Source organism: Odontesthes bonariensis, chromosome 22, assembly GCF_027942865.1.
Source record: "Odontesthes bonariensis isolate fOdoBon6 chromosome 22, fOdoBon6.hap1, whole genome shotgun sequence".
Taxonomy (NCBI): Eukaryota; Metazoa; Chordata; class Actinopteri; order Atheriniformes; family Atherinopsidae; genus Odontesthes; species Odontesthes bonariensis.
The window spans coordinates 18656202-18682191 of NC_134527.1; the positions used below are offsets into that span (position 1 = coordinate 18656202).

Consider the following 25990-nt stretch of genomic DNA (forward strand, 5'->3'; position numbering starts at 1 on the left):
AATATAAACGGAAGAATACGGTGTGCGTTTTTTTTTTTTTTTGCGTTTGCAGTAGTTACCAGCGAAGGTAAACTGTTGTTGAACCTGTGGTCCTGTCTCACACATCCGTGTTTTGCTTGTTAATACCGGAAATATGTCCCCATAATGTAATAAGGAATGCCCACACGGTTTCCCATCACAGCACAGCCCTCAGTCACATGGTGCACAGTTGGTTTTCATCCAGGACAGAGGAGGTCGGAAACTGGACTCGGGAGAGGGATAACGTCAGTTTCACGCTCAGGGGAGACAGAAAGTGAAGCAGAAGAAGCCCTTTCTTTGTCCTGGAGACTTCTTATCATCGTTTTTGTTTTTGTTTTTTTTTTCTTCTTTTTTTAAAAACGTTTAGAAGCAACAACAAAAAAAAAAAACTCCGCCATATTCAGCCCACCACGCCCGGAGCTCTGCCATCAGGGTTAGTAAAGACTCGCTACACAAAAGTTGTTGCACAAAGTTGATTTCCTCTTCACTGCTGGGAAACAACGTCATGCAAACAGCCTTAGGATTACTGTACTTCCTTAAATTGACACAATCTTATTTCCAGCTCGGAATGAAAGGATTTTGGTTTGCGCAGCACTTCGGTTCAATCATAGCATTGATGTAGGAGTACGCGGGGCTTTCTTGTCTTACTGTGTATTATGTGTGTCTGCCTTGGAAGGTGAAGGTATCTCAGAGTAATGACTCTGAGCGCCGTTGGGGCTTGCTGCCTCAGCCCGGAGGCCAAAGAGGCTCGCAGGATCAACGATGAGATTGAGAGGCAGCTCCGCCGGGACAAAAAGGATTCCCGACAGGAACATAAGCTCCTTCTGCTGGGTGAGGGACGGAATGTCTGTAATGCATCTGTGTTGGGCTGTGAACTAAGCCCGAAGAAGTATCCGGCTTTTCTGTTCGCGTAAAGTGCCAGTATTTCCCCGTTTGTGTCCATTCATCAAGTAAAAGTATTAACCACTGAAAGTTACTTGTAAATCAAAAGTAAGAGCAAGACCGAGCTCGAATCGGCAGCGGCAGCGACCAGTGGCACATCCGGTGGCAGCCTGAGCTGCCACATCTTCGCAGAAAACCTTGACACGTACGTGGCGTTATAGTGCCAAATCTGATCGAATATGATCTGATCTGATCGATTGGTTTTATTTTGGGCAGAAAAAAATCTTGTGCAGCAAATTAACTTAATTTTAGTGAACAAAAATCCATTCTGCGCGCACCAAATTTATTTCCGCACAAAGATGCACAATGATAAAACTTTTCCTTCAGGTTAATTCATCTGCTCCCACACTCTCCTATGTGTACCGTTCGTGCTCAGTTCTGTCAATGCGCTCGCTTAACATGGTACAGCAGTTGGCATCTTAAGAAAACGCAATATCATGGGTATATAAATGTTGTTTTTTTTAAACCAAAAAACAGCCAACTACAACCACATCATCTTTTGAAAGTAATGACTGTTCTGAATGAGTAACTTGTTGCAACAGGCTATAGCTATTGGCAGCGGCTGTGGCAGAGGCTGACATGCTTTGACAGCTGCCCTGACAGCTGCCCTGGCAGCCTGCGGCAGTCGTAACTGCCTCTACAGAACTGTGGCAGCTCAGGCTGTGTTTTGATGTGGAATTCCCTCTCCAAAGGCAGAGATATACATATATTTGCAATTTGCATCGCCCAATCACGGTCCATGTTACTGCACTGTTTATCTGGCTGTGTTTGACTGTGCAAATGGCCGTATAGCGTGAGGTTGTTGGCTAAAGGTGTCGGTAAAAATCTGTATGCAACCACAGAATCCTCTGCCGGTCCTTGAGCTTTAATTTCACTGATTAATTTTGGTTTAAAGTATAACCGGACATCTATGCTTTTATACGTTTTCAGGCTTTGCTTCAAGCTTTTTCCTGGCATTGAGATGAGGTACATATAAATATCAGGAAACCAGATGTTCATGTCCGCAGTCCACTGACAACTCAGCTGGTGTCTAACATCTCAATCGGGATCTACAGCCTGTAATGGAGGAGGATATTCACTTGTTGAACCAATCCCATTATTAGCAGGGGCAGAATGTTCAATGTTTGAGTGGCAGGTCAGTTACCCAACAGCTGTGTAGAGTGTCATCAGGTTCTTGCACATTAAGTCAAGTTGCAAAAGCTGAAGATTGTGACAGACAAAGGCTCAACTTCAGCCTTCGATGGTGTAGTTCAAATAACATCAGTCACATCATTCTAAACTATGATCATTTGTTGAGTTTTTATGTTTGTAAATTCAGAGTTTTGGGGGTTTTATTTACCGCTGGCAGGACAAAACACACCAACCAATCTGAATCAGCTTGACAAAACGGCAGTCATCCGATTATCTTCTTTTGTCGCAACTCGTACACAAAATACACATTTATCTTAAAGATTATTGGAAGCTTGATAGATGTAAATATACAGTGCACAGTGAAAATGAGTACACCCCTGTTGAAAAGTAACATTTTGAACAATATTTTAATACACACACAAGTTATTCCCAAAACGTGCATAGAGTAAGTTTAATACAACATCTGTTCAGCTTACAACAGAAAAGAAAGGTCAATAATATAACTTAAATGACATATTTGTCCATTTTTGTGAAATTATGCTGGTGCAAAAGTGAGTACACCCCTATGTTAAACTCCCTGAGAATGGGCCGTGTTGGCCCGAAATGTCATGAAATGAAAAGGCATTAAAAGGGAGGTCATCGTTGTGCGTTTCATCCTTGCCTTACATTGAAATTTTACATTTTGAGTCTGCACCAGGCTAAAAGAGACGTGTGTGAGATTTGACTGAAATCCTATGGAGAGTATTATGATCTGCTTCAGTAGTCACAGTACATGTTGACAAGCATGTTTCTTTTGGTGAAATTCAGCTTCCTACTGTTGATGGCATCCATACAGCCCCAAACCATGTCACTCCCACTACTATGCTTGACTTTAAGCATGGGGCACTTTTCTTTGTACAAATCACTTTTTACCACCACACATGCTTGACACCATCTAAAGCAAATTTGTTTATCATTGTCTCATCAGAGACAAACAAACTAAGGATATGGATTGCTGGAACCATGTCTTGTGATCTGATGACACCAAGATGAACAAATTTGCTTTCGATGGTATCAAGCCTGTGTGGTGGTAAAAAGTGATTTGTACAAAGAAAAGTGCCCCATGCTTAAAGTCAAGCATTCCACGTGGTGTGCAGGGTTCACTCAAGTGTTAGGCACTGACTACAAAGGTAATCCCTGCTACCTTCAGGTGTGTCAGCTTTTTTTTGACACAATACAGGCAGTCACACATGAGATAACAAAATGCTATTCCTTACACTTTATGTCAAAAATAAACACAGCCTACACACGTAGAGAACCAGGTACTTCCCAGACTTGGATAATTAAGATAAATCCAGGATTGCATAAGAGTGCAATATAAACCACAGACAGTGTTGAGAAAAAAAGTTGGTTATGTTCTGTATTTTTCCAATTTCTAAAAAGCATCAAAACTAAACAAAGAATTGATTCCACTAACGGGTATCGTCTGGGTCAGAAATGAGCAATTCTTAGGGTCCTTGTAAAATTGTAGCATTAGCAGTATCTGAAAGCGTTGAGCTTTGGCTCTATCATTATCATTCCATGTGTCCTCTGCCTATCCGTTTTCTTTTACCTTTTAAACGTGAAATACCATATTTTCAAACAGCACTAAGGCATTTTCCTTGATCCACTAAATGGTTCGTTTCACTGAACCAAACACGGCATTCAGAACTAGTAAATTAGAAGGAGCTGCCATTGTCGATTCTTGTCAAACCTGCAATGCAAGTTTTGTGTAATGGCCATTCATGATTATGCTTTCTGCCACATAAGGTCACCAAATGCACTTAAGCAAATTCCACAGTAGCAACACACACTTCACTCAGTGTGGATCGGATGCTGAATTAGAAGACAGCTCTGTAAATCAGTGAGAGGAGGCTAATCTATGGGGACGTTGACTGTTGTTATCGGTGTAGCGATTCTGGAGAAAATGAGTGCTGCAACCATTTCCAATATATTTCGAATCAAAATAAAAATGTACATTTTTCGACAACAAAGTGGCTCAAGAACACAGATGAGCTGGACAGTTGGTGACGAGGGGACTGTGATTTACAGTATTTAGAGATTATCCCATATGCTGCACAATGAAGATGGATGTAGCCATGAGGTCGAAAACATGAAGCTGATTTGGAATAGTATGTTTCGTTCCATTCACAGGCAGATCTAGGGGGGATGTCGCTCTGCCTGCTGCAGTAGCTTTGGATCTTCCTGAGATGATCTGATGAGCTGTTTTTTTTTCTTTTGTGAAAACACAGTTTCAAAATACTTTTCTACACTGGTTTGGATGGTGTGCTGCCGTGATTATTTCCGCTGGTAATTCTGGCACTTTTTTTTTTTTTTAACATCTGTCAGGATGTGTAGCCGTGGCAACAGAAAGTTGTTTGAATCTGGGAGCAGCTGAGTGAGCTTTAATGCCCAAATAATGCCTGGAATAAGTTGAAGAGGTGACTTCTGGTATGCAGTTAATCATTTTTTATTTATTTTTTTTAGTTATTCTATTCTATTTTATTGTATTCTATTTTTGTTATCTATGAAAATAACATACTTATAACAATAGTTTACTACAGCAATATAAAAGTTTTCTTCAGTCAGTTGAATTGAAATAACTTTAACTGAACTGAACATTTTTTAGAACTGTAGGGTTGCTTTTTTATATCTTAAAAAAACACCTCTAATGTTGATAAATAAGTATGAATAAGAGACTGGTAATTTTTTTCTTTATTTTTTTCAAATACAAGCACACATATTAGACAAAAAAGAATTTCAGATTGTATTCAAATGTAAACGTTTGCTTGAATCTCAAACTGAAGCCAACAGCCAATAAGGACTGACTGATCAAACGTATGTTCACCTCTGTGAAAACAAAAAATGTGCATAGAAGTTGGACTCTCTTTAGTTTGGCCCATGGTAAAAACCTAGATTTGATACTTGTTCCGTTTGAACTGGGAAGTCAGAAATTCCAAGTTCCTCGTGAGAAGTTTCATATGGTACGCCCCTCCAAGTTTGGCTTCCCACTTGCAACGGTTGATGACCCAAACCAGCCCTGACATTATAATCCAGCATGGGTGCCTTGTTCAGTGACAGTGGCAATGGCTACTGTCAGTTTAATGTTTTCTTAAAATTAGTGGCGCATGCAGTACCTTCCAGCCTGTATTTGTAAAGATTACACCATGGTGCTTATCACCTCTAAACGCTGCATGCAGTGCAATTACCAACAAAATTACCAGTGGCAAACTGGGCCAGTGAGCAAAACCAGTGGTTTTCTGACTTGTCAGAGGTATGAATGGCTAACATCTGACTGAACGAGGGAAATAAAATTCTACAAAAGTGCCTAAAAGTGCAGTACAACTCACAGCCTTCAGAGTGGGGAGCCATTAAAACTTCACTTCTTCAGACACCCGTTCACAAATGGCATTTTCTACTGTTGAAAATAATTTCACAATTAAATCAATCATTGAATCAAAAATCCCTCTCTGGCTCCATCCTCTTGTCCAAATATGGTCACTCCCAGCTCCAATTAAACTAATGCTGAACTAAAGGTTTTAAGAATGGTAGTGCCCTCACCAGTCTGTGATGTTTTAATGTCATGGTGGGTTCGTCCATCTTTCAGAAACAGTCAGTGGCTGACTTCATATGCTCCATTGTGCACCAAATTAAACCGCTACTGAAAATAGTTCCCAACAAACCTATGGTTTACTCATTTTTTTTTTTTTTTAATTTTTTTTTTTTTAGATGAAATCTGTAGTGCCCTGCCGCTTTAGATAATTCCTGAGTTTTTAAGAAGGGTTTGGTTTGTCAAGATCTACATCTTCATTAGGGACCAATGAGCTTGGGGCTCGAATGAGGTAGCTAGTTACAAAGTTTTCAAAATATGCATAGATTCTGTGTTTATTCAATGCTGGCCTTATTCTTTAAGCCTTTGTACTGTGCTTGTGCGGTGATCGTGTATATCTGTTGGTGACCAGGTACTGGTGAAAGCGGAAAGAGCACTTTCATCAAACAGATGAGAATCATCCACGGCTGTGGATACTCTGACGAGGACAAGAGAGGCTTCTCCAAACTGGTCCACCAGAACATCTTTACAGCCATGCAGGCCATGATCCAGGCTATGAACACATTGCAGATCCCCTACAAGTATGAGCACAGCAAGGTAGGCCGGACAGTTGTTTCTGTTTCCCTTCTTTTGCTCAGTCAAATTGAGGAAGAGATTTCACCACAACATGTTCTACAGAGTTCTATGCAAGATTCACCTTCACCGCCTACAGTATGTTTTTCAGTGTACTCAGGGTGAAGCACTTCTGGTAATTTACAACAGTGTTTAGTTTCGCAATCCAGCTACCAAGAGAGTTTTGTCTACTTAAGGAGGAGGTTGTCTGTTTGAAGTGCACGTGATGGTACACTGCGGACTTGTAAAGGCAGAGAATTTCCTACTAATCGAACAGGAATCTGCATCTGTCACAGCAAAGGCAAGAGTTCATTAATCACTATTATTTGCTGGCACGAGTATGTAACAGTTAAAGAGTCAAAACTGTAAGTTGGAAAAGCTGGACAAGACCCAGACAAGGGGTGTCCAACTCGGCATGTGAGTTGCATTATCTTTCCCAGAGATGGTGCTTCGTGAAAGCGCGCAGAACTGAGGATCAGTTTCCAACTCAGCCTACGGGTATCAGTGTGGAAGACGAAGGCCTGTCGGTCAGTGAGATCAAGAAGCCAGTGGCTTTGTTTGAAATTAGCTTGTAAATATATGAGGCACATAGTCTTCTCAAATATACTGCACTGTGCATTTGCGCTGCTCTCTCATAGCAGTCGAACAATACAGCTTTACCAAATATCAGGCACATTTAGCTGTGATTACAGCGCGCTTTTTCTGCGGCATCATTGTCATAAGCGTGTGCAATCTAGCAACACTCGTATCCATCCAAGGTTGCATTAATTATTTACAAAGATCTTGTGATGATGATGGGAGAGTAGGACCGCTGTGTAAAGTCTCCACCAGCACATCTCAAACATTCTCAGTGGGGTTAAGGTGTGGTGGCCAATCCATGTGTATGTTTCTTATGCTCCCTGAACCGCTCTTTCACAATTTGGCCAGGAAGTGTATGCATCTCATATACAGATCTTTAGTCCGCTCTCATTTCTTTATATTTTGCACCTAAATCAAAGGATGAACCAGTGTTGTGTCTACACATAACAGAGCACTTACCTTTTAACCAATTTTAAATTGTATCTATTGGGATTGTTACTAGCAGTGCATTGCAAAAGCATCCATTTTTCCCTTTTCAGATTATTGCCTCTGTGAAAAACTTCCAAGATAACACAGATTCGACAGACATAAAATAATATCTCTGGCCCTTCAGTTAATCCATTTACTTTTTTTTAATTTTTATTTTCTTAAATGAAGCCTCGTTAGAAGTGGTGTTTGCAGAAGACTGGCTGTCAAGAAGCCATCGTTTTAAGGAAGTGAAACAAGGAGAAAAGGCTGAGGTCTGCACAATCACATGAGAACCCAAAGTAGGTTCTTATCCTTTTCCTCATTCACCTACTGTCAAAAGCTCCTATGGGGTGATGAAGTTTTTGGTTAAAATTGCTTATCAATATGTATTGAGGGAAGGACGGCAACGAGTGTCTCCAATCATCTTTAAAACATGGCGGAGGCTCCGTCGTGGTTTGGGGCTGCGTTTCAGCCAGTCGTGTTTGGAATCAGAATCCCGTCAGCACCGATGGCATTATGAACACAAGAGTTGTCAGATTTGTTTTATCCTCAATACATTATCATCTGAAAAGGATCTGAATGGAACAATTTTCAGCATGACAGTGATCCCAAACACACTAACAACGCAATAAAAGAGAGGAAAAGTGCGTGATGGAGCTCTGTCTGCCATTGATTGACCTTTCAAAAGCCCAGGTCTCAATGTTTTCCAAGCAGATCGTCTTGACAAAAAAACTTGGCAGCCAACGTCCAAAGAAGAGCTTTTGAATGTCCTTTAAGAAACTTGGAAAACTATTCCTGAAGACTACTCAAAGAGAGCTCGTCTAAGAGGGTGCAGGGTGTTGAAGAATAAAGTTTCTCAGACCAAATATTGAATTTCAAGCTTGTGAAATTGATACAAAATCAGTTTTTGCTTTATTTACAGTATTTCCATTTATATTTGCACATTTTGGTGCATCGCTGCACTTGTTTCCTGTTTCTCTGCTATATATTAAGAAATAAGGGCTTGCTCAAGTCTTTTGCACTGCACTGTGCAAAGATCTTTGAGACCTAATGTTTTTATCCCGTCATATTTCTGGTATTTTAGCTGTATTACATATTAAAATGCCAAACTTGAGGCTTCAAAACAATCGACTGACACAGCGGCTACGGCTACTTGCATATAGTGACAGTGTGGATGTTTTTTTTTTTGTTTTTTTTTCCTTTCAACTCCTAGCTTTAGCCTCTTTTAGCATCAAGTGTATATTAGGAAGCCATTACAGGGTTTTCATTGCAAATATTGAGACATAATAAACATCACAGTTATTAATTAAACCAACACAACTCCGAGCTTAAATGAGTGAAAACTGACTAAATCTGCATGGAAAATGTAAAGTCTGCTGATGTTTGTATCTCTGGATCTTAAGGCACATGCCAATACTTTGAAAATTACCAAACACTTGGAAGGGCAAGTGCCACCACTGTTATTATAAACACCGCTTGCGCATTTTGTCTAAGAAAATATCATTTCACAGTGACAACTGGACTGGGAAGAGTCGACTGTATAGATTAAATATCTGTGTGGAGCTGAAGGTATGACATCTTTTAAATCATTTTACTGGGTCAAGGAATAAGGAGAAAGGAGAGTTGAAAGGGAAAATGTTTGTATGGATCCATTTAAACGTGTCCCATAATTTCTCCAAAGAGAGGAGTGGGGGGGAAAGAAAATAATGAAGTGGGAGCGATGTTTATATACAGACTCTTTTACTAAACAATCATGCAGTAAACAGGAAATAGCTTCTCACTACTTCTACATTTTGGACAAATGTATGACTCAACAAACAGCTCTGTTATAGTAATGGCTTCATGGGAGTTAACGGTGGTGTAATCAGCTGGTTCAGCCCGTTTACGGTGTGTAAAGACATATTTCATAACACCGGAATTTCCCGCAGTGTAGCACCTTGTGTACACTGGTATAATCATGGGTTCCAATTCGTCTCTATATCAGCGCAAAGGTGGAGGAAAAACATAACTGCCCATCCACAAAAAGTCTGCGGTGCCACACTGTAGCTTAAGGCTGCTGGAAAACTTTCAGGCAACAGCAACTGAGAGTTAACAGACGGCAATAGTTTATCCATAAATGATCACGACTTTGCTCCAAACTTTCAGGATGTTTGGCTGAGCGGTTGCACTGCAGGGAAGCAGATGAAGAACTTCCAAGTAGATGTGGACAATCAGATTGCAAACCCAGAATCCCAGATTAGCTTTCCCTTTTGATCTCTTAAATTCAAGTCATCAAAGTTTAAAAGTGAGAAAGAGAGCAAAGTATATGCTGCATCGGGGTTAGTCGAAAAAAGACGTCACACTTATTAACTGTGTGTACTTCTGTTTTGGGGAATGTGGTTGGAAATACGCTCTAGTGACATTAATTTCCCAGTCTCCTTCTGTTGTTCAGGCCAACGCCAGTCTGGTCAGCAGCGTTGATGTGGAACGGGTCACAACATTGCCGAACCCGTTTGTGGACGCCTTGAAGAGCCTGTGGAGCGACCCGGGGATTCAGGAATGTTACAGTCGGAAGAGGGAATACCAGCTCTCTGACTCAGCCAAATAGTGAGTGTAAACAGACTAATAACTTCTCAGACATTGTCAAATAGTTTACAGTGTTGCATTTGCCAGCCGTCTCTTTAATGCACTTAGAACACTGAAGTTCAATAGCTCTTCCATTTAAGGTCCTTAACAAAAGGCTTAAAAGCACAGATGTGAAATGTAGATCTTGATAAATAATTCATTTTTTAACTTTTTAACCGCAATATCTTCCTGGGCCATTAGCTATTTGAATGACTTGGACCGAATTGCTGACACAGCTTATCTGCCAACCCAGCAAGACATCCTGAGGGTCAGGGTGCCTACAACCGGTATTATAGAGTACCCCTTTCACCTGGAGAGTGTGGTGTTCAGGTGAGTGTTTTTTTTGTTTTTTGTTTTTAATTTAATGGCTTCATTGCAGCAGCACAGATGCAGAGCATGCTGGGTCAAAATGTTTGTGAATGGGGGTCTGTCACCATGTTATGATTTAACTGCAAGGTTATAGTAATGATGAATAAATGAAAATGCCGTTAGTAAAATCAATTTTTTTATTTTTTTTTTCTATTTTTTATTTATTTTTTTTAAATTTCATACTCAGTTTATTTTTGTTTCATTTCATCTCTAATTTGGCAAATGGATTACACACAAAATGAGTGTGAGGAGGTTGAGGGGAGTCTGTCACCATTACCGAACAGCCGGCCCACTTAACAGAACCATCGTCCAAGTCCAAGTATACATACAAAGGAACAGATCTGAGTTACTGCCTGACTGATGTTGGAGCTGTGGGCTCCTCACTTTCCCCTGTGGCAGATTATCATACATGTAAATATAGTCCAATTCACTGCACAGATGTGCTCTTAAGGTCGCTTGAATGGGGATTTTTCTCAGATGACGCTGCGGTTATGAAATCAGGATTTAATTAGAGTAGAGCAACAATGTGGAAACTGCACGTTGACACGTAGTCTTGATGGGCGGATTTTTAGTCACAGTTTCAGAAACATTTAATCATCTGACAAAATAAACTGAATGGGAGCAGCTTTATTGGGAATTTGCCTCTTTTGACATACTCTTACACTTAACTGTTCTTGCAAAAACACGAAACGTCGGAGCACATGCAGAGCACCGAGGCTCACTTGAGTCTAGTTGATTGTGTACGTGCAGGAGTGATTTGATCCTCAACCTCGTTATGTGGGTGTGTTAGCCCAGTTTTGAGATAATTTAGCTTTGTATGATTTTCGCCTAAGCCAATAAGTTTACATGCATTTTAAAAGTCCATTTTTGGTCAGACTAACACGATACGTTTTTCTCGCGCCGTGTAAACGTGCCAACTGAGGGGGTGTTGTAAGCAGTCTGGAGTTCGTGCTGTTACCAAATACAGAGGGGGAGGGTGGGGGGCGGGGCTGCTCCACCAGTGAGGAGGAATACACACACTGCCATGAGTTTACTGGGGAAATAGATAGCGTCAGATTATATCTGTATAAACAGTGTTGTCTGAATTTATATCTTAATTGACAAAATACAGCTGCAATTTCAAAAAGATGGTTTACTGTCCGGGCCGTACTCTCCTGCAAAGAGAGTCGGACTGTAGTGACACTCGGCTGCGATGTGGGTCTGCTGTGCTGAATCTACAAAGGTTCAAAACATGGGCCGCAGAAACCAGATTAGACACTTAGACATCCCGTACCTTCTTGCCAGATTCTTTCGTACGGGTTTTATAAACGTTAGCGATTCTGTGAAGATATTGCTTCATTACTGAGGTCGAACAATTAAATACATCGTAACACTATTAATGATTGCACACGCATCTTCCTGCCATCATATTTACATGAACCCTAGGTAGTCAGAATGTACGAAATTGGTTGGAAGTGGCTTTGAATGCAATGGCCACAACAATTCTCAAAAAATGGCAGCCCAAATTGAAAAAGAGAAAAGAGAAGTTAGAAGAAGTCACTGAAGCTCCTTTCTTTAGCATTTGGGGAATTCGACTGGCTCTTATAATGGCCGTCACACTGATATTTTTGGGTCACTTGACTCATTTATGAACCTTCCTAAACATTAGGTGCGTTTATATGGACACGTTTCATTTAAAGAGATTACATGTAATCGGTTTATTAGAATTCGACCGAACTGTATACATGAGCCACAAATAAAGAGATTAAATTTCTTCCGAGTTTCCATGTTACAGCAATTTAATCCGATTGGACGATGTTTTGCCTGATTAGTCATAATTTACATATTACTTGTAATCAGTTCTCTAAAATCTCTTGTCACATTGAGAAATGAAATTATTTATGTCGTTGACTTATCACAGCTTTACAGAGGAATGTGGCATTTTGAGTGGGTGTAATCAAGACGGCAAATTCTGACAGTATCAAATGTGTAGTTTTAATTATATTACTATATTATGTCTTCATTATTACAGTTGTACTAATGCAGTGACACCTGCAATCCTTAAATAATATTATATGAGGATTTATAGTATGATTCCTTTCTATTTCCATATTTTTTTATTTCATCAATTTTGTTTTCAGTTTTTCAATTTTTATCTACAATTGCTCTAACTTGCAGTTACAGTCTATGTGTGTGTTATATTGATGTTTTTTCTTTCGATGACGGCTCGAACTTGTGGCTACAGGATGGTGGACGTGGGTGGCCAGCGTTCTGAGAGGAGGAAGTGGATCCACTGTTTCGAGAAAGTGACATCCATCATGTTCTTAGTGGCGCTTAGCGAGTACGATCAGGTCCTTGCCGAGGATTCCCATGAGGTGAGAACCAGACTGCTGCCTTTAAAACAAACTAATCTTTTCCGTTATACAGTGCAATATCGTATTCTGTGCATGGAGTGAGAAAGAGGCTCAGTTGAGGGACACAAAGAGACATTGTTTCCTTTGTTTAAAGGCACACGTGTGAGGTGAAAATGATGACCCAGATTTCTACAGTCCAGCACCATGACATCTCTGTCTCTCTTTCTCTCTTGTCACACTTGTGAGCCTCATCTCCACCATTCTCTCTGGCAGTGCAGATAGTTCACCTGCAGGGGGAGCTCTTTAGTTGCTCTGTTCAGCAAAGGGCACCTCTCAGCAAGGCTTGTTCCCTTGATGAGATTATAGTGAATTGAATTTGCTCGCACAGGCAATCACTGCTGAAGTACTGCTCTTGATGTTTTTATTCTGAATTTAATATTTCTGCTCATGTGCACATGTGTTTTTTTTTTTCTTCATAGAATCGAATGGAAGAAAGCATGGCCTTGTTCAAGACCATCATAACCTACAAATGGTTCAAAGATTCTTCAATCATGTTGTTCCTCAACAAGATGGATCTACTGGAGGAAAAAATCATGTACTCGCATTTGGTTGACTACTTTCCTGAGTATGAGGGTAAGGGAAACTACAACATAACTTGAATAACAACACAAACTACCTGCTAAAGTTGAAAATGTCTCGTATGTAATTAAACCCAAAGGCAGTGGCACTGGCATGTATGACATTTTTGAAGAAAACTGATGTTAGTGCTTGTAAACTCATAATATGCCATTTTAAATTCGATGTAACGACTGAAAATGCTACGGTAACTTCCATGTTCTTGCCCTCGGCTTCCATTTCCCAGGTCCCCAGCAGGACGTCCAAGCAGGAAAAAAATTCATCTTTGACATGTTTGTCAGTCTCAATCCCAACGAGGACAAAATCATCTACTCCCACTTCACATGTGCCACAGACACAGACAACATTCGATTTGTCTTCTGTGCGGTGAAACATCACATCTTGCAGAGCAACCTGGAGGACCACAACCTGGTTTAAAGCGCTGGTGTTGCTGCTGTAATTTAATCGGCTCTGTACAGCTGCCAGTCAGGAGGGCTCTGCAGTGGCTTGGTTTGCTGCTGCTCAACACTATAATCCAAAACAGGAAATTGAGAGGATTCAGAGCTTGTCATCAAAAGACTGTACTACTGATGCATTTCAAATGTTCTTGTTAGACTCTTTGAAAATGGATGTCTCCGGCTATTATGAAGTGTGACCTGCCAATTAAAGCGCTGCCTTGCTGATGAGTTTAATATAGCGCTCACTCTGAAATGTATGAAGCGCTTTGTGGACTTTCTGAGCAGTAACAGTGTAAATGCACGCAGACTGATTAAGAAAGAAGACAGTATTTTAGTGGCCTCAAACGCCTCTGAGGAATTGTGATGTACTAGATCTCTCCTTCAGGGAAACTGTGGAAGTGAATAAAGATAACTGCACTGCAGCACCTCACATCACTAACACAACTTGGTCAGTTCATTCTTTGAGGTTAAAAACAGTTTGAAATGCTTACTTTGTTTTTGACTTAAAGGGAACAAGTCACAATTAACACTAATGACACATTTACATAATTGATGGTATTACTTGCACACTGATTTGTAGCGTTGCTACTTGTGCCTTGCTTAGAGAGATTCTGATCATTTCTACAGCCTTGTTTCACTTGACTGTACGCCGTTTGCATTTCTCATTTTTTTTAAAGGGATGGTCACATTTTGTTTTCTCTGTTTAAGATCTTGTCTCAAAGCTGTACTGTTGGATTGTATGTCCCCTCAGTTCAGGAACCGTTCGATTTGGATTTTTAAGCAGTCGTCTTGCAAAATAATCATTGCTTAAAAAGACCTCACCACTATTTAACCGAATGCATATTGTATGTATTTTATGGTACAGTAATCTCCTGCTGTGGTTATTTTTCCTTTCCTTTCCTGAGGTCAGTGTTGAAAGGTTAACTGCTGAAAAGTGAACTGTTAAACAGGAAACACTGTTGAATATTCTCTGAGGGATTAAACTAGTGCATTCTTGATGCTAAAGGATGCTGATCAGAAGTATCACATGCTCAAAGAAAAAGCTAATGAGAGCACAGCCACAGAGTTATTGTTTACACAACACTTTACTTCTTGTTAAAATTAATTACACTCTAATTTGTACTATTTAATTTATGGGTACTTTTAGTGTTGCTGCGGACCCTTATTAATGCTGTTTTAGTGTTAATGAATGTAATTGGATAAATAAACCGTTTGCTCATTTGCTGCTCAGGTTCTCACTCTTTCTACGTTGTCTTCTTGACTGTTTCCTTATTTCATGGGGAGCTGTGTTTGTCCTGAAAATCTCTTCTGTGATGCATCCATCAGGATGGAGTCCGCAGCAGTAGGTCCATATTTTTAGTCTGGTACACAAGGATATAAAGTGTGGCAAAGAACCATTATTTTTGGAGGAGGCTAAAGGTAATGTGACAGTTACACATGGTACTTGCAAGGATGGATTAAAGGGTGCCCTGACTAATACTGTTATCCCTCTTCTCAGCCAAACAAATCACAATCTAAATTTAATAAGCATCAGCGTCGCAGCTAACTGTTGATTGCTGAATCAAATGTGACAAAACGTTCCAGAAAAATAGTTTTGAAATGTGTTTGAATTGGTAACCTACCACTGATTCACTGTTCCACCTGTAATAAATGGGAGTTATGAAAGAGGCATGTTTATTACTTCTATTTGTTTTAGCTATGGAAACTTACAGTATTTCAGACATCAGAGTCTACTTGAGGTGCATTTCAACAAACAGCAACCAGAACTGAAACAGCTCAGGGCTCTTTTGTTGTTGTTCTAGGAACTTAAAGATCATATCAGCCCTGGGTCTGTTGCGTTTCCACTGAGGTCTGAGATTCAGGGTAGATCACGCAAATTAAGACAGTTGAAGTGTGCCGGAGTCTCGACACGGTCGCAGTGAGCCTAGTAACCAGGAAGTCCACTTCAGTTTATCTGTGCATGTTACTTTTATGTAGTTTTTGGGTGTTTTTACTTTGTGACTTAGAGCACAACTGCTGCGAACGAAGTTCTGAGATGAACATGTTATTGGTCACGTCATTGTTATTACAACTGCAGTGTCCGCTGTAAAGGCAGCGTTTTGCCCTTCAGCAGTTTCTTGCAAACAAGAAAGTCTGCTTCAGCTATATATATATATATATATATATATATTTTTGAAAGATATGTTTATTGATTTCATATTTAAAAATTAAAATTAACATTGAAAGCTTCAATTTTCTTTTTTTTCTTTGCTTCAGCTATATTGACTTCAAATTTGTACATGTAAGATATTTCTGTCTGTTTTTTTTTTTGGGGGGGGGGCTTTTTTTGGTGTTATTATTGCTCTCAGAATCTATGGATCTATGAAAAGATCCGAGATGAACATTTTATTGCTCTGATTAACTGCTTTCTCGTCCCAACCTGAGCTCTGTCTCCTCGTTCATCTGGCTATACAACTTAATGTTCACATCCCAAGGAAACAGCTCAGAGGCATGAGTCTGAGCTCTCTGTCCCCTGATTCCCTATTAAATTGGTAACTCACTAGATCTCAGTCTGGTAGGATCTGATGACATCTGGGGAAAGAAAGCCCAATCCACAAAGAACCTACCAACATTAGTCAAGTGGTCAAGAACGTAATAGCCTATTATGTATAGCACAAAATGGCCTATTGTGTATAAGCATTTTCCTTTATTTGTTCAGCGTATTTCTAAATACATTATAGTTGTTGTTTTGTTTTTTTTACCATCCTAGTCTACCCACTTGTCCTACTGGATTTTTTAAGATTATTTTTGTTTTGTAGTTTGACTAAGCAAGATTAACTTTCCCTTTGCAGAGAGGCTGAAGAAGGTATCACAGGCATTGGCAATTCAATTTCCAAAGCTTGGTGATCTGGGTAAAGATACGACATCCCTGATTCATGTGATAAACTTGCTACCAGAGTCACAAATAGAGTTAACCTGTCATAGATACACAGTCTATGGAAACAGGTGTGTAATGGTGGTGTCAGCAGGGTAATATCAGACTGAGTCTGACTTGAAATTCCTCTAGAAAGTCTTTGAATGTATCACTAGCAGTCCTTGGCTTCTGACTGACACTGGGTTGTTCAAAAGTCTTCTACAACTTCTCATCCTTATGGAGCAGTAGTAAACCCTTTACCCCCTTCAAATGTAACAGTTGTTTTGTTGATACCGCTTGATTTTGTGCCTCCAAGTGCTACTCTGGAGTTAATGCTGCAGGTAGAAACAGACATTTTGTGCGCTACATTAAATTGCACCTGGCTGGCTTCCAAAGGAAAAAGAAAGGAGTTTCAATTTCAGCTGCCCAAGAGAGTATGGACCTGAAAGCAGATACATGCCATTGCCTCTTAGTCAGAGCCCGCCTCCTGCACAGCAGGAATGTGAAATGCACCTGAACTGGATCCCGCACAAGGAAGAATGACTGCAGAAATTCACCAACAATCCACCTGTTCCGGGACGCAAAGTCAACCTGGCAGGCCTGACAAAAACCCCAATCTGTTCATTTCACTTCTCCCCGTCTGCCGTGGCGTAGTTTACAGAAGCTGCTGAACTTGAGCAAGAATGGGCGATTGCTGCCTGTCTGCGGAGGAAGAGGAGAGAATGAGGATACACAGAGAAATAGAGAGACAACTGCGCCGGGATAAAAGAGATTTCCACCGGGAACTCAAGTTGCTGCTTTTAGGTGAGAGTTTAGCAGTTGACCTAGACATGTTCACCCTCTGGTAATAATTGAAGATCATGAATGGTTTGTAGTCTCAGACAGTAAAATCTGGAAGTCGGACACGTACAGACATAAACAAATACAAAAAAAAAGAAAAACATTAAATAAAATGTGCGAATTGCCCTTGTTTACAGTATCCCGCAGAAAACGATTTATAAAATGATACAACTCAAAAGATGAAAAATGCATTTCAAGTAAGAGGAGACACACAGCCTGTGACTAAAGCGTTTTCAAAAATAATCTGATAATACATGAAATTCTGCTATTAAATTGTGACTACAGCTACGGATGCCTGCGCGGTACATCTGTCGTCAGTGCGAAATGCAAGCGGTTAGGATGCTAACGTTTGCGCAAAGAATATGCAAATGTTTAGATCTTCGACTGCCACAGTGTTGACATGTCGATCACTGACATTTCTGCTTGATGAATAGCTATTAAACACTCCAAAACTCGTTTTGACGAGCCAGAGTTTCATTTTTGTTTCCACGAGTATAGCCTAAATTTGCTAAACAGCTTATTTACAAACAGCCTGATTATTCATTAATATTTGATCTTTCATGGATTAAGACACATTATTCCGGAACTGCCATTAATGATAGGCTAACTACTTAGCCAACTGTTAAGTCTGTGTTACAGACTAAACTCATTGTTGCTGTGTTTCAATGGTAATCGAACCTGTTTGAGTGTATATATTCTCGAATTTAGATTCACAACAAAATCTTTACCTGTGATTATTTGCATTGTCGCTATAAAATGTCCTAAATGCTGACCTGCAAGCTGTTGAATACATGGATGCATTCAACCATGGCACAAACCTTAAGTCTCTTGATTCCTCAACTCAAGTTTTGATCATTTCCCCTGAAATATAGTTATTTTGGAGTTTAATTTTCATAGATCAGATTATTTGTTCAATGTTAACCATTAAAGTTTTAATGAATACTTTTGCTGTTCTGAATCCATGCGTCATTCAGCTCTGACGGTTTGGTTAAGTTGATAAGTTCAACAAATAACTTAAGTATCTGGATCAATAGATAAGATAGCTTTGGTATCAGTTTTGGCTCCGCCTTTCCTTTTTACACACTAACAGGTTACCCATTGCATTCCTCACATAGTTGAAGCTCTGATGAGTCAGCTTGATAATAGTTTTTTCTCATTGAAATGAACCTACAACAGAGTGTGGAAAGCCTCATATTTGAAGACTTGATGTTCATGCTCGAGTGAAGTGAAGCTTAGAGAGGATCTAGAGTTGAACTTGAGTTTGGATTAACATGGTACATTTTTTTTCTTATTTTGTTACTTTTGAACTGTCAACATCCACATGTGGAACAGATGTCCAGAAAGTTCAAAGTCATGTGCAGCGCATACAAAGAGAGCAACATTTTGACAACTACGATGATGAGTTAACACCTAATGAATTGAGACGAGGCCTGTTTTTCCTTCTAAACTTATCAAAACAGACCACCTATGACAGTTTGACTGGTGGTTGTGTAGGAAACGATACATTCCACCTGAAGGAATCCGTTTAAAGGTCAGCTCTACCTTAAACTTCAGCTTGAGTTGTTTGGAGAACTACACACTCCTGTAAAGGTCAGAGTAATGGTTAACATTTTTAGCTGACACTTTTATCAAAAGTCATTTGTAACCAAGGAGCAGGAAACAGTAAAATGTTTCAGGGACACATGTTGATAGGCACATTGATCTGCATAGATACAACACCCACTTTCAGTGTTAGAATATACATCTTTTATTGGTATTGTTCAAATGATTTTATTAGTTTTTACTTTTTAGAATTGTATCTCTTTTCATGCTTTTTGCTGTGCAAGTGCGTTGAAGATGAAAGCACACGAATAAGCACAATGTCAGACTTGTGCTGCTCTGTATGCGAGTTATTACATTCCTCATGAAGTTAAGCAAATGATCCAAATTGTGAACACCTGAAAAAAGAAAAGCTTACATACACGCTCACACCCACACACACATATGGCTTGAGGAAAAACTACCAGAACTTTCTTATCTTTTTTTCCTCATTTTTGTTGTTTTTGTTGCCAAAATCCAGTTTAGCTGCAGCTAATTGATGTGGATGTTTTTTTGTCACAGACTTCCTATTTCTGGCAATGCTTTGATCTTATTCCAGTTTTCATTTTTTGGTCTTATTCATCTCATTTGACTAGGGACTGGTGAAAGTGGGAAGAGCACTTTTATCAAACAGATGAGGATCATCCATGGCAAGGGATACAGTGACGCTGACAAGAAAGGTTACATTCGGCTGGTGTTTCAGAACATCATCACAGCCATCCAGGCGCTGATTGAAGCTATGAAGAGTCTACAGATTGACTTTGTTGACGACCAGAACATTGTAAGAAGTTATACACACTCTCCTAAAAGCCTACTCTGATGTCTCACTGCCTCATGTTGTATTTGACAATACTTTTTGATGAAGGTAATAAAACTCTACACAAGAGGCTGCAGCCTTTTAAGCAGCTATTTGAACAAATGTTATCAACAACATGCAAGCATCCTCATGGCAATTTTAAGCATATAATGTCTTATTTTGCCAATTTCCTCTAAATAAACCTGTGGTTAGAGTCATAAGAGGGTGCCCATTGGGGTACTATAGAGAGAAAGCACATATTTCCCCCTTGAGCAACACTTTGCCACAGTTGGGAGGAAAAACTCAATTTTAACAGGAAAATAATCCTCTGATAGAGCATGGGCTCAAGGTGGGCAGCTTTATGCCTCGACTGGTAGGGGTGAGAGGAAAGAGATGAGATCAGCACTGAGGGACAATAAACAATGAGTAGGTTGGATGAGCAGCAATAGAGGATCAGGATGCCTGCAGGAGGGAAAAGGGAAAGAGGTCTGCGCATCTTCATTGGTGAGAAAATGCAGTGCTGACCGCAGTCTTTTTAATGCTTACCTGCTAAGTTGCTGCCGCTGGTGTTTTCCAACATAGCCAAAATTTGGATGCTATTTTCAAAGTAATGGCTGAGGTGAAAATGCTGACCGTAATTATCATCCAGTTAGCATCACAGGTAAAGTGACTTGTGACTGGCGAAGGTTTTCTCCCTGGCCAATCAACTTGCCAACCCTGGGGCCATCAGCGCAAAGACTGGTGTCAAACCCTGATTGGCATGGGGTTTCTAAAAAGAGTCCATTAGAAAGGGCATATTGATCAATCAATCAAAAAATATGTCAAAAGATGAGGTAAAACCTAGTCTCTCTTCATCTTGTATGACAAGCTGTGACTCTTCTGGACGGACGGACACTCCTCGTCCTCAATGGCAGTCTAAAGCGTGAGAATTGTGGAGAACTGAGGAGAAGCGATTGAGAAGAAACCATTTTAGATACAGTTGAAACTATTGGTGCTGTTTAAAGGCAGAGGGCATCTACTAATAGTTATGCATACATAAGTCAGATTTGACTAATGTCGCTATACTATAAACGATTAATTCTTTGACTTTTTTGATCGCGACACTCAAATTGAATTTTTATTCTGGCCTACTGAGGCTGTAAATCTTGCCATCTTTAAAGGGGTGTGGAGGAGAGGTCACCCTGCATTCTTGAACTATATAACAGGGTTAATGGGGAAGTCTTACAAAAGGATTGGACAAAGACATATTACATATGTGACCGGGTGAAAGGGCTAAATAGATAAGTTCAAATTTCCATGAAACAGCTTGCAGGGTATTACTTTTTCTGTAAAAACAGAAGCAAGGGAGGCTGGACATTCCTACTGAAGAGCCCAGGCTGCTTTGATTTGTCAGCCCCAGTGGCCTGATCAGGCACCGCCGTACGTTTCATGTTAGCTTTCCTGAAATTCAAATTTGCTGTCCGCCCCTGAGTGCTGACTGAGTCATCAACATTTTTGAATTCCTCACGATGAAGCAGGAAATGGCAAACTCTAAAATACCCCTAAGCATGCAAATCAACTTCTGCGTTATTGTTAACGCCAGACACTGGTGTATAGGTGATGTAAAGCTCAATGCTTACGATATAGAAATACTCCAACTGGGAATTTGGTTTTATGGGGACATTTAAGAGTCATAGAATTTATTACAGTTCAACCCACGAGGCACAATAACATGTGTACCTATTGTCACAGCTCTCTACAAAGTTTCGTGAAATTTTGCCAGGCAGTTTTTGCGTAATCTCACTAACAATGATACGGCAATGAGAAATGCAGCAGAAGGCAGAAAGAAACAGTGAGTGAACTGCCAAACTACACAGTATTAATTGTCTTTGTGTGTACAAAATGTAGAGTCACCAATACACAGCCACACTATCCATCTTGTCTAAAAATAAGCATCTGTTAAATGTGGCCACTAACTAATCCTCTCTTCAGAGGGCACATTTCTACTTGGTTGAGTCTCTTGTGGATGCTTTTTGTGTCAGAGCCATGCGGCGAGGCTAAGCCAGATGGATTCAGCCCAGGTGTCCTTTTTGGAGTCCTGGCAGGTGGATGCCATTAGCAGAGTGTGGAATGACCACGGTGTTCAAAAGTGCTACGACCGCAGGAGGGAGTTCCAGTTGTCAGACTCTGCCAAATAGTAAGCCTTTTTTATGTTTCATACTAGATGTTCACAGTGCTTTATCCCTATTCGTGAACTCAGTTTTAAAAGTGTGATTTATGCTGATAAAAACTTAATAATTTGCAATTTCTGCATGATATTCCCTTTTATTTGGTTCAGTTTTTGTCAGGATGCATTGCTTAATCTTTCAGTTACCTGAGCGACATGGGCAGGATCTCTGTCCCAGAGTACATCCCCACCCTGCAAGACATCTTGAGGGTCAGGGTTCCCACCACAGGCATCATAGAGTACCCATTTGACTTGACAAAAGTCATCTTCAGGTACTGAATAATGCTAAACTTTATTGCCTGGCCAGTACAAATAGTAAAAAAAAAAAAGACAGACTGTAACAACACAGGAATTAAGAATTGTTTCCATGTTTTTGTTTTGTTGGATTTAAGAAAATTATTAAAATTAGATGTAAAAAGTTAATTAGTGGACATTAGATGTGCTGATTGCTATGTTAGGTGTTTCCCCTGATTCTGTAATAGCTAATGTGAAGTTAAGCTTTGTAAAGACATGACAGTGGTATCAATCATCTTGTCCAACTCCGCAATAAAGAAAACGAGTATAGTTAAGTATAATAATCGTGTGTCTGTAGGATGGTGGATGTGGGTGGCCAGCGTTCGGAGAGGAAGAAATGGATCCACTGTTTTGAGAACGTCACTTCCATCATATTCCTGGCAGCCCTCAGCGAGTACGATCAGGTCCTTTACGAGAGTGAGAACGATGTATGTTCAAAATAATGCAGTCACTATGAGTAACCCTTCCTCTTTAATTGTTCTCCATCTTTTAAAAAGGATTGATATTCAGTCTTTGATTGAGAATGTTCCCATGTGCTTTCTCAGAATCGACTGGTTGAGAGCCTTGCCCTGTTCAAGACCATTCATTCCTACCAGTGGTTCCAGGAGTCCTCCACCATCCTCTTTCTGAACAAAAAAGACCTGCTGGAGGAGAAAATCACAGGGTCCCATTTGGCAACTTACTTCTCAGACTTCACTGGTAAATCATGCTTTCAGAGCTCTCTATATGTCCCTTTCTTTTGAGAGTCCAATAACTAATTGACTGCTGCTTTCATATTACTTTACTTGTTTGAGATTTATTTAAGGAAAATCAGCAAACATTCACTCACTGCTGCCCTTCCATTGTGAAAAGGAGGACCTTTTCTTTGGTTTGCATCATTGTAATCTGAACTTGTCATTTCTGAAAGAAAATATTTAACATTTCATTTAATGTTGTGTGTTGAAATCTCAAGTCTTTAACATTTGCTATCATATTTCAGGATATGACATATTTAATGCTGGTAAACAGGAGTTTTTGCAACCTTCACAAAAAAAAAAATTTAATTTTGTGAAATGGAAATAGGCCAACTCTGTAAATGTTGCATCTTCCTACAGCACAGTGCGTTATGCTGGAGACAACTACCATAGTGTGCTGTGATACCAGGCATTACCTGAGTCTCCCTTTGCTAATGATACTAATCTGAAGCGATCTTTTGAAAATCAGTAAAAAAGAAACGTCAGTCACACATATTTCCATTGACTGATTTGTAGCACATAAACTAGGGTGCACAGTAACCCCAGAGGGTGGTCGTATAGGTTAAGTTGATAGTGGCTGCAATTCAGTAGAAGAAGTAGTTGTCCTAACTGGAAACAAACCTTGAGGAGGCAAAAAGTGCTGCGGTGGACTTTCTCTACGGTGGAGTTTCTCTTTTTCAGGACTTCCATGTCTGGAAATATTTTGAATTTTATATCTTATATGAAAAGATACTGGTAGGTCATGTGAGTTTATTCGCAAAGTTGCCCTCTTCGAAAAAGGCATAAATACCCTCAAACAAGCACAGATATTTTTTTTTCGCGCATTAGTGGGAGTTGTTTTAAAAACCGTTTCCATTGACATCTTTTCATTCACATTCTAAATGCAATCCAAAACTGCAAAGGACACTTTTCTTTTTTTCCTAATTTACCCCTCTTAAAAACATAAATTGAAGAACAAAAGAAAAAAAAAACTTGAAAAACCTAATGGCAGAACAGAACTAAATGTGTTGCAGGGCAGGAATAAATATAACCAACAACTCTTCGAACACAACTAAGCAGATTTGAAGTGAAATGGACAGATACAACACAGGAGGTGAGACTGTTATTTGGCTAAGAGCAAAGAAAACTGGGTAGTATGTGCACCTTACAAATGGAGGAAATTGCAAATGAGCAGCAGGTGAGACTGCTCACTAACTAAAACGTGAACTAAAACAAGAACAGGAAACAAAACTAAGCAGATTGCCCGAGGGATAAAAGCTTGACAAAATAAAACAGGATGTAAAGTTAACCACTTACAAAAGAAGTCATAGATAAAGCTGACTATTGTACATCACGAGGAAGTACTAGAAACAGAATGAGAAACTTACTAAAGCAATTAACACAAGTAAACCAAGACAAATCTAACTAAAGCAAAAGATCTAAACTAAACATAATATCAGAAGCCATAAACAATGACATATGCGAGTTTAATTTTTCTGATCTCTAAGAGCATCATTTCTTTAAACTAAAAACAGAAGCTTTTAATTTTGCCAACTTAACTATCCTCTTCCTTTCAATTGCAGCATTCCCTTTGTGATAAAAATGTGATTTGGAGTTGTGGTGGAGGAACCGATACTGGCATTATAATGAGAAATCGGTCTAAAGTGACATCAAAATGTGTTTTACAAGAGAGCCGAGTTGGATAGATCTGTTTCCTGACTCTGAGTCCCACCAGAAGCCTCCTGTGTTAAAAATTATCAAGTTAACAAGCGTTGCTTGACTCTCGCTAAGTTTGATCATTTTTCTCTCCCGCAGGACCTCGAGGTGATGCTGAATCGGCTAAACGGTTCATCCTGAAAATGTACGTGGATCGGCACACCGAGCACCCCAAACCCCTCTACTCACACTACACCTGTGCCACAGACACGGAAAACATCCGCGTCGTCTTCAAAGCAGTCAAAGACACACTCCTCAGAGATAACCTAGAAAAGTTCAACCTCGAATAAGTCAGGACAGAACGACGGTGTCACCCTTACACATACAAAAGCTGGATGCAATTGCTTGTTGTAACCCTTTTACAGACATTTAGTCTGTTAAGTGCTGTCTGGACAATCAGACAGCAGAGTCAGGTAAGGCACATTTATTTCTACTGTACCAGACAATAAGTGCCTTTTTATTGCAACATCTGTTTATCATAATTGGTAAATAAGCACATTTTTCTTTAGTTGTAGGAGTTAAATAGACAACTGCATATTTGGTGATCTGTTGGAAATTAACTGTTAAATACAGATCACCTTTGGTTTAGACAACTGCTTTAAACAGCAGATACTATCAGACCTGTTTAACAAAGCCTTATCTAGGAAAAAATGCGACTTACCCTGCCTTACAGCTCTGAGAAGAGGAAGTAATACAAGATGCCCTGCGGGCAACTACAGTGCCTTGGCTTTTTTTTTTTTCTAATGAAAATGCTAATGTTTTTCCACGCAAAAAAATTACTTGCCAATTAAAAGATTTCTACCCCCTGGCTATAACAAAAGTACAGATGTGTCTTTTTGAATCTGAATACTTAACTTTGTGTCACTACTTGGCATTAGTTGGCATTAAAAAAATATCTGTGAATATGTGAGAATGTGATTTCCTTACAACTGTTTATGATCCATCTCATGGTATGACTGCTGCATGATACTGATTAACTAAAGTGTGTGAGTGAGAGTGTTTTTATACGCCTCCACCTCACTGATTGGCATTGGTATCGACCTTTGTACTAAACAATGGTCAACAGTGAGGGCCGACTGGCTGCTCTCTGTCTTACTCAGTAACTGTCGGGAAGTGGTATGTGAAAAGAGGCTTTCAGCGAAGTTACACCTGTAGATAGTACACACACGGGAGGACAGACTGTCAAGGTATCATTAATTTTTATCTGCTTTGTGGTTATAGTTTGTTTGGTAAAGGATTGAAAAGTTAAATGCAGAC

At 39.8% G+C, this 25990-nt stretch overlaps 2 protein-coding genes across 2 annotated transcripts; both read left to right on the forward strand.

The window, feature by feature from the left end:
* The first annotated feature begins 173 nt into the window (after nt 1–173).
* Nucleotides 174–14928, forward strand: LOC142373180 (guanine nucleotide-binding protein G(q) subunit alpha-like). Its single transcript, XM_075456305.1, has 8 exons — nt 174–451; nt 695–849; nt 6072–6256; nt 9750–9904; nt 10124–10252; nt 12516–12645; nt 13104–13257; nt 13487–14928. The coding sequence occupies exons 2-8, from the start codon at nt 714–716 to the stop codon at nt 13675–13677; spliced, it is 1080 nt and encodes a 359-aa protein (XP_075312420.1). The 5' UTR covers nt 174–451; nt 695–713; the 3' UTR covers nt 13678–14928.
* Nucleotides 14929–17097: 2169 nt separating this feature from the next.
* On the forward strand, nt 17098–25636 carry LOC142373181 (guanine nucleotide-binding protein subunit alpha-14-like). Its single transcript, XM_075456306.1, has 7 exons — nt 17098–17394; nt 19605–19789; nt 21826–21980; nt 22154–22282; nt 22603–22732; nt 22850–23003; nt 24833–25636. The coding sequence occupies exons 1-7, from the start codon at nt 17274–17276 to the stop codon at nt 25021–25023; spliced, it is 1065 nt and encodes a 354-aa protein (XP_075312421.1). The 5' UTR covers nt 17098–17273; the 3' UTR covers nt 25024–25636.
* The last annotated feature ends 354 nt before the right edge of the window (nt 25637–25990 follow it).

What these genes read in the sequence shown, in the direction of transcription:
- LOC142373180 (XM_075456305.1), top strand. Translation starts at nt 714, where the DNA reads ATGACTCTGAGCGCCGTTGGGGCTTGCTGCCTCAGCCCGGAGGCCAAA. An exon ending in ACATAAGCTCCTTCTGCTGG is followed by an intron (nt 850 to 6,071) that starts GTGAGGGACGGA and finishes GTTGGTGACCAG; the next exon opens with GTACTGGTGAAAGCGGAAAG. An exon ending in CTCTCTGACTCAGCCAAATA is followed by an intron (nt 9,905 to 10,123) that starts GTGAGTGTAAAC and finishes CTGGGCCATTAG; the next exon opens with CTATTTGAATGACTTGGACC.
- LOC142373181 (XM_075456306.1), top strand. Translation starts at nt 17,274, where the DNA reads ATGGGCGATTGCTGCCTGTCTGCGGAGGAAGAGGAGAGAATGAGGATA. An exon ending in ACTCAAGTTGCTGCTTTTAG is followed by an intron (nt 17,395 to 19,604) that starts GTGAGAGTTTAG and finishes TCATTTGACTAG; the next exon opens with GGACTGGTGAAAGTGGGAAG. An exon ending in TTACTTCTCAGACTTCACTG is followed by an intron (nt 23,004 to 24,832) that starts GTAAATCATGCT and finishes TCTCTCCCGCAG; the next exon opens with GACCTCGAGGTGATGCTGAA.